The following is an 8886-nucleotide window of genomic DNA, read 5'->3' as shown; positions in this document are numbered from 1 at the left end:
CTTTATTTTCCACGCAAAGTGACGAAAAACAAAGAACAGTAAGTCTCATGTGTCAGTCTGCTGATGGGCTTGGACAGTTCAGAAAACTTTGGTACTATTATGCTAATTACGTCCCGAGACTGGGCTGCTCATTGGCTGAGTCTCAGTCAATTTCATATTTCAGTCCTACGTCAGGGCGCCTATAAAACTAAGCAATGCTTTTTAACTCGTCGGCTGACTGATCCCTTAGAAAAAAAAAATCTATCAATCCTTGGGTGGAGTTTTTTTTCCCATTCTCCACAAGGCAACTATTTGCCCGGGACACGTACGTGAACCTCCTCAAATTGGCGCACTAATCCTAAAAGGAGCCATGAAGTGTTAAACGGTAGAAACAGAGAGAGCGGCGCTCAGACACCCGCACGCAGGGAGAGAGGGAGGAAACAGCGCTGCTCCAATGCGTCTGTGCAATACAGACTGAAGAAAAAAAAAACTTATCGACTCACAAACCCAAAACCTGCGCTGCGCAATTAGTGCGAGAAAATTCACTTTTTCCTCCGGTTTTGAAGAAAATAAATAAAGAAATCAAGCTGGCTCAGTGCGTGTCTCAGCAGCCTACTTTGACAGGTGCTCCTCACCCCCTTTGGAGGACTGTCAACAGCAAGAGGATGGCATCAGAGCTGGCAATGAGCAACTCCGACCTGCCCACCAGTCCCCTGGCCATGGAATATGTTAATGACTTCGATCTGATGAAGTTTGAAGTGAAAAAGGAGCCGGTGGAGCCCGATCGCAGCATCAACCAGTGCAGCCGCGTGGTCGCCGGGGGATCCCTATCTTCCACCCCGATGAGCACGCCTTGCAGCTCGGTCCCCCCCTCTCCAAGCTTCTCGGCGCCCAGTCCGGGATCAGGGAGCGAACAGAAGGCGCACTTGGAGGATTTCTACTGGATGACCGGGTACCAACAGCAGTTGAACCCCGAAGCTCTAGGCTTTAGCCCGGAGGACGCCGTAGAGGCGCTGATCAGCAGCAGTCACCAGCTCCAGACCTTCGATGGCTATGCCAGAGGGCAGCAGTTCGGCGGCGCAGCCGGGGCAGGAGGCGGCATGGCCGGGGAGGAGATGGGATCAGCGGCCGCTGTGGTGTCCGCGGTTATCGCTGCAGCCGCAGCTCAGAACGGGGCTCCCCACCACCACCACCACCATCACCACCACCACCACACAGGGGCACACCACCCCTCCTCCGGTTCTCAGTCCGGCGGCGGAGCGGGAGGAAACCACCAGCACATGCGCTTGGAAGAGCGGTTCACGGACGAACAGCTGGTGACCATGTCGGTGCGGGAATTGAACCGGCAGCTCCGGGGAGTCAGCAAGGAAGAGGTGATCCGTCTGAAACAGAAGAGGAGGACGCTAAAGAACAGAGGCTATGCCCAGTCGTGTCGGTTCAAGCGAGTCCAGCAGCGGCACGTCCTGGAGGGAGAGAAGACGCAACTCATGCAGCAGGTGGACCACCTCAAGCAGGAGATCTCCCGGCTGGCCAGGGAGAGGGACGCCTACAAGGAGAAATACGAGAAGCTGATCAGCACCGGCTTCAGAGAAAACGGAGGATCCAGCAGCGATAACAACCCTTCATCCCCGGAGTTTTTCATGTGAGTCCCGGCGCTGAAAAGTTTTCATAAGCGAACCTCTCAGAGAAACAGGGGGGGAAAATCCCCGAGTTTACGCGCAGCTACAAATAGGTTGTCCGTGCTTGTGTTAAAGCCACGTTAGTTAAGGACTAAAACAGTTTCACACTTTTCTGTAAATTCAAAACTTTTTGCTTCAGAGTTCGCATTTTGTTTTGTGTTTTATCACTTTTACGGGAGACATGAATAGCTCGTCTAAAGGACTCTAAAAAAGGAGAATAGCTTCCACAAATAAATCTGAGGAGTTCCGTCCACTTGATGCTGTCTTTAGACACACTGCGTAAACATCTTGTTGCAGATAGGTGCGCTTATTGGAGCCCTTTACTTACAATTTGTCGAGTGAGCTGAAAAACCCTCAGGCTCAGCAGCTTTATTTGATGTGAATTTTTTCTCTTTGTTTATTTTTTTTTTATATAATTTATCTCATTTTCATATCATTCATCCTTTGTATCTTATATGGAAAGAAAATCCAAACTCTGCAGCACCAGAAGTTTGGAAATGAGTGTCCCACAGAGTTATGTGAAGCCATGCATGCTGGTCATGTGCGGAATGTTTTTTTTTCTTCTTCTTTTTCTTTTATTTGTGAACTTGTGTATAATGATTGTATAACACCATGACATTATATTGCTCAGTTCGGTTGGGGGTGTGGGGGGTGGGGGTGGGGGGGCATTTATTTGTAAAAAGAGAGAAAAAGTTCATTCATCCGTCTCTTTGCTTTCACAAAAAGTTCACCGTGACCATGAACCCTTCAGTCATTTTTGTAGGCTCCTTTTGCTGCCATGACTTTGTGTAAAGCAACTTTGTACTCAGTATTGATTTATACTGTCAGACACACATAGCGTGAAGGTGAGCAGCATCTGGATATTTAGCAGAAATTATTTTAACTTCCCCTGCGAATGCACAGGCTAAATCGATCATTGGGATCAACAAGTGGGGCAGGAGATTAAAAAAACATACTTTGAACAGAGCATGTTTTTGATGCATGTGCTGACAAAAATAAACGAAGAATATGCTACTTTGTCACACACATAAAAAAATGTTGCAACAAATGATCTGTTCTTTGAGAAGTTCGTTGGTCATGTGCTTTCCTTTCATATGAGGAACTTAATTAAGTTTACCCTAAAACCCTATGGGTCTTATCCGGTAAATAAACTGTGAACTGTTTGGAAAATTCAAGTATTAATGTTCTCCTGGTGTTGTAGAGTAAATGAGGAAAGCATCATTCATCTTTTTTTGTGATGCCTTGGATTTCTACTCAATTTAATGTGTTGTCTTAACAGGACAGTTGACTGGCACACGTCCTGAGCATTCTTTTTTTTTTAAATGGAATTTCATAAATAAACCATTCATTCATGATCAAACCTTCATGAATGAAAAAACAAACCATTCTCCTGATAATGTTTATTTCTGTTCTCTCAGTTTTGCATGTTGTTTGTGCCATCACACACTCCTGTTAATTTGGCTGGAACTGAACTGCAAATAGATGAAAACAGTTTTATGTTCTGGTAAACAGAAACATCTGTGCTTGTTCGTCGCGTTGAAGCGCGACACAGGTGTGCACACGGCGCGCAATTATACCAGCACTAAGATCCGATCCAGCTCTAATTTAAAGTTATTTATTCTAGAAGCTTGAACCACGCGTTGTATTTCTCTATTTTGAGAAAAAAAAAGAGAAATAATTTCATCAAATATTTTTTTTTACAGTTTTTCTTTTTAATAACCTTTGCTTCTCTAGAAATAAAACTGATGGCCTTCACCTGTTGCGCAATAGAAAAACTTAAATTTCTGTTCGAAATGTCGCACATAAAATCAGATTAAAGTGATCAAAATTTCTAGACTCATTTTACCAGTGGCCTGATATCTGTGCTGCAGGTCTGCATAGAGGCTGAGTTAATGATTGATATTAGAGTAAACTTGCACTTTTTACTCAGCACACGTCCACTTGTTGAATATTTTCTGTGGGAGCTCTCATCTAAAATCAAGCACAAACAAAACACTCCATGATCAGTTAGTGTCATTTTTAACGTGTGCATATTCTGTAACGATTTCTCAGTATGTAAAAATCCTTTCACGAGGTTAAATACTAATATTAGCGTGAAGACATGACGCGTGGCCACGTTTCTAGTTAGAATAAACAGCGTTAAATGTTTTAACCCATCAAAATGACCGGTGCCGTTAATAACGCTCTGAATGATCCACAATCTGTTTAAACACGCTTTATTTTACTCCCTACTTAAAAATGGAGACTAAATAACAGCAGCTCTAACTAATTAGGGTTTCTTGTTGTGTTCTTTTTTTCGTTCCTGCACACTGATGTGTTTTTTTCCTGAAGAGCAGCTGGTAAAGCTGCACAGAGTCTGGGCTTGGCTGCCATGCAAGGTCACTGCCACCACAATGCATGCTGCTGCAAATCCGGTGTGTGTGTGTGTGTGTGTGAGAGAGAGAGAGCGAGGAGAGGTATTGTCTTTTGCACATACCATGTTTATTCCCATTTTTATATTTGTTTACCTCGTGGAAACTTGAAAACTGTGATTGTGCTGCGTCTGTATCCCTTCACCTGTGCAGTGACACACACACACAAACTGTCATATGGCTCCCATAAGAAGCCCAGCGTGACGGACAAGATGGGAGAGCATGATCCTCTCATGCCTGAAGGAATGATTTTCTCTGTGATTAAAAGTGAGTGAGAGACACAGATAAAGCTGGAGAGAGAGAGAGAGAGAGAGCAATACAAAGGAAAAAAGAGAGGGAGCGATGCTGGCTGCCTTCCTGCTCCTTTCAGATGATAAACGATCAGAGATGCATCCTAGCTGAGAGGAGAGGGCCTTTTAGTGAGCATGTGTCCACTAATTTATGGCCCTCCTATCTGATTAGGTCAATATAGTGTGCTATTTAATTACATTTGTGTTATAACCTAGAACTGGAGATCCTATACTTCTTTCACGTCACCTCTTTCTTGTGTGAGGCCGATAGGATTAGTTGGGTTTTCTCTGGACTCTGCTGTCTCATGTGGAACTTCAGCTTTGTGAATTGTGGCAGACAGGAAGTTTGTGTGTGTGTTTAATGCTTGCAGTGTTCTGTTATAGAAAAGTAGGATAAAGTGAAGATTGTTGGGTTGTGGAAATTGTGTGGGCCGCCTTCTTGCTTGTTGGCTTGTGTGTGTTTTTGACTACCAGACACACCAGGGGCAGGAGGATTCAGTAGCACTGATTCACTTCCTGTGTTGAAGGAGGACAGAGGGCACAGGAAACAACATTTTTCAGGGCTTCCTCCTCATTTCTCAGCACTCTTTTCATTGCTTCTTTGGCTGTCTTCTGCTTCCTCTGCACTGTAGTGCACAGACATTATTAATCTCATCAGCATGAACTGTAATTCTATTCTCTGGCCTCCATATATTGACTCCTGCACTGTGATCATTTGCAGTCTGGGCAAATGATTAGGTTATTAAAGATAATGTAGTTGTCTGCTGTCACAATATTGGACTCTTCTCTTTCAGGTCAACTATGGGAAATCACTTTGAAATTTATCAGTATTGACATTTGAATCATCATCATGTACTTGGCTTTAATGTCTCAGAATTAATAGGACAAAAGGATGGTGTGCACTGTTTAGTGTCTATTTGTGTGAGTGCTCAATAACCAGCCAGCGTTGTCTTTAAGTGACCTTGTGGTAGAAGGATGTGCTTTAACTGAGTATATTAAACCTGTAAGAATGTCTTTATCTTGACATTGAAACATATTTGGTCATATAGGTCTGACAAATATAAATAAAATAATCTTACACTGTAAAAAAGATTTCCTTCAGTAATAAATTAACTAACTTATTATCTAAAAATCAGTGTTACTTCAAGTCACTACATGTGCAAAATTCTTCTCTATTTATCAGGTATAAAATAACCTATTATAATACAAAGAAATTGTGTAATGAGATTATTCTATATACACACATATCTCCTTTTTTTGCATATGTTCGTTCTGTATTTATTCAGAGTGACTGTTCTCTCTGTCTGCGTGACAACACCCTGAAGGGTTAACAAAACATATTCACATTCAAAAGAGGAAACAATTTCAATCTCTTCCACTCAATCCACATCTGCATCACTCTGTGCGATAAACATTTACATTTAAAGTGATTTAAATCAGCTGCGTTTATGTTCCTCTGTGGTCCGTCCATCATCCAGATCTGCAGCACCGCAGCTCCTCTCCCTCTCTCGCTCACTCTCTCCCTCACAGTGTCCTGAGTTATGTCATTTATTTGAAACCCTAATAATTTAACTTGTCCCGTCCTGTCACGGCTGTGCATGTGGTGAGAATGCAGCAGCTGTAAAAGAGGGGTTTGTGCCGTTGCCTCTGAATGTATCTTTTGCTCCCCAGCAAATAGAAGCATATACATGCAGAGTGAATGTGATTGTCTGAGTCTACACTGTTGAATTGAGATTGCTGTGAATGTGCATAGACATTAGATCGGATTTGCATTTGCTTGTGTAAAAAGTGGTCTTCAGAATGCATAACTAAAGGGCAATAGATGAAAGCTAATTATGATTTAATTATATGGGATCACAATATTCTGACTCACAGATAAACATAGCTCAGGCTGTGTTGATGTTTTTAACAGTGAGTTGAGTTTCAGGGCACAGAGTCAGTGGAGTGGTGTGTTTTGGACCGCAGCGAACATGGTGGTGGGTGGTGGGAGGGTGTTTGACAACTGAGTGCATTATGCGGCTGTAGGTGTGTGTGTGTGTGTGTGTGCTGAAGTCTGGCGGTGCATTAGTTTGTGTTATGGAGGGTGGAGCTGGAGCTGAGCCCGACCCCTGTGTGTTTTACCTGCATCTCAATGAAGCAAAAGGTGATTTACCCTTCTACTGCAGGCAGCCTCTCTCTCTCTCTCTCTCTCTCTCTCTTCTGTCTCTCAGCCAGTCAAACAGACATTGATCTCTTTGCCAGGCAAGGTGACCGACAGTGTTGTTCAGCTCTTCTAGAGTCTCTCCTCTCCCTTTCATTTGTACCTGGGAAAGGCCTTGACCCCTCACACTGCTGCTGTGTAGCAACCTCCTGAATGTGAACTTCACCTCCCCTGTCTGACCTGCGCGTGTATGCTTGTGCGAGTTGGCAAGAGTGCACACAACATCAAGGAGTGTGAATATTTGAGAGACTGCATACGTGTGTGTATTGTGCCCGTGTCTGGCTCTGCGTTAATCAAAGTCTGTGTGGAATTATTTTCAGAGGCTGCTGTTCATCAGGGCCTCTGTCCATGTCGATGTCTCTGTGCATGTTCAGATGACAGCAGGCTTCTCTGTGCTGTAGGTCTGTCACCGGGAGCTCCTATAGAGCTGAATGGGTCAGAGTCCATTTGGCGCCAGTGTGAATCGGATTACAGGGAAATGAATGGTGCTCATTGTTGCTTAAAGATGGATTGAGAGGGATTAATGTACTTTGTCACTCCTTTGCCTCATTTCTCACACTTGAAGTTCTGCAAAAACTTTTTGTAGAATGAGTCATAGCTGTATTTATAAAGCGTGTGTTCACATATCGTTCACACACAAACGTGCGAGTACCTCGCTCTCACTCCAAACATGTGTAGTCCTTAAAGTGACCTAATGCTGGACATTATAATCCACAAAAGAAAAATGTTTTCTAACAAATTATTGTTCTTATTTGATTATTTGAAATAATGCAGGTAATGTTTAATTGAAGAATAGAATAGTTATTGAACGATCCCTATTGAGATTGTAGTTTTGAATTAGACTGACATGTTTCTGAATATGACCGCGTTACAAGATGCATTTAAACCTTCTATGCAAACCTAACATGTCATTGATTGAGAAAAGTCGAGGCATTTTATTAATTCTATTTGTTTATTTTTCTAGCTGAATCGTTTAAATGATTTCCTCATTTTGAATAATAATAAGTATCATAAATCTCACTTATATTCCATGTATCAGGTAAAGTGGTATTAGTATTCCTAAAAATATTTACATTTATGCTGTCTCTTAAATCATTTTAGTACCGTAAGTAATTTGTGTTCACAGTTGTGTTTTACCACTGTTGGATCACACGTTTATTTGTGTTTTGTTTTTGTTTTTCTTTGCAGGACATCCAGAAAATTCCTCCACCTGTGATAGACAGCTGTGGCTCTCGGCCCCTCCAACCTGGAGTCTGAGGTAACTTGACCTGTTCACTCTTAATTCATGTTATACAATTACACGGTTTCTATAAAGATGAAAAATACACAGAACCCCTTTTAAGAATCACGCTGCAGGTTCCTCAAAATGATCATTTTAATTTATATTTTCTTACCTGTGCCTTTAAGAAGAGATTCTGTACCAGTCTCCTTCACTTTGACTCAGGTTTATACACATCAGAGCATTAAAACATGGCTGCATGCGAACAAAAATAAAATCAGGATGTATTTCAACATGGAAAAGCAGAGGTTACTGTTATTACTGTAAGACTGTATCTCTTTCAAAATCTGGATGATGTGTTTGAGTAAATATTTGTGGAATGCATCAGTCAGTAAGAAAAGATTATTGTATATTTCTTCAGAGACAAATCAGTCACAAATCTGTTTATATTGATTTCACGTCTTTATTTGGGACTGCTGACACCTGAAATAGTGTTTGTTTAATTACTATTAGATGTATGTTTGTCTCTTGTCACATTAAGTTCGATGACACCAAACTCCTTCCTCTCCATATTTATTGTGTGCCGTGTTTTGCATCTCTCTGATTTTGGGGCTCTGACAGTGCAGCCTGAATGACAGGTGGTGACATACTCTGTACTCATGGGAAGAGGCCGAAACCTTTCACCTTTGTCCTGACCCCCCCCCCCCACCCCCCCGAACTTCCTTCATTCTCTCTGCTCTCTCTGTGGAGACGAACACTGCACATTTTTTATTTTTTATCTCTGAGTGACACAGGGATGGATGGATGGATGGATGGTGGGACTGATGGAGTGAGGGAGGAGTAGATATTTATGCTGTGACATAGTGGCAAGAAAACATGTTGGGAACAGATGGATGGATTAAAAGAATGGAGGCAAAGTAAGGGCAGGAGCCAAGGGACTGGAGAAAAGGGATGCACCTGGATTTGAATGCAGACTGAGAGGACAGGGGGAGGCAGGAGATGAAGGAAGGGGAGGAATGTGCAGGAGGGCTCCTGGCCGTGGATGCAGACAGACAGGCAGGGTAACCAGAGGCAGGCGGTGACCTTCTCTGCTGCTAAAGGATCGAAG

General features: G+C 42.7%; 1 protein-coding gene across 1 annotated transcript in view; it reads left to right on the top strand.

Annotated features, from left to right (window-relative positions):
* The first annotated feature begins 265 nt into the window (after positions 1–265).
* The window catches only part of LOC114437256 (transcription factor Maf-like), a 41194-nt gene continuing 32573 nt past the window's right edge, over positions 266–8886 (top strand). Inside the window, exons 1-2 of the mRNA XM_028407847.1 lie at positions 266–1621; positions 7748–7817. Of these exons, the coding sequence (XP_028263648.1) occupies positions 645–1621; positions 7748–7775 (1005 nt within the window). The 5' untranslated portion in view covers positions 266–644 and the 3' untranslated portion in view covers positions 7776–7817. The remainder of the gene's footprint in view (positions 1622–7747; positions 7818–8886) is intronic.

This window comes from Parambassis ranga, chromosome 6 (assembly GCF_900634625.1).
Source record: "Parambassis ranga chromosome 6, fParRan2.1, whole genome shotgun sequence".
Classification (NCBI taxonomy): domain Eukaryota; kingdom Metazoa; phylum Chordata; class Actinopteri; family Ambassidae; genus Parambassis; species Parambassis ranga.
The sequence above is the reverse complement of the archived record's forward strand: the minus strand, read 5'-3'. Positions and strand labels throughout refer to the sequence as shown.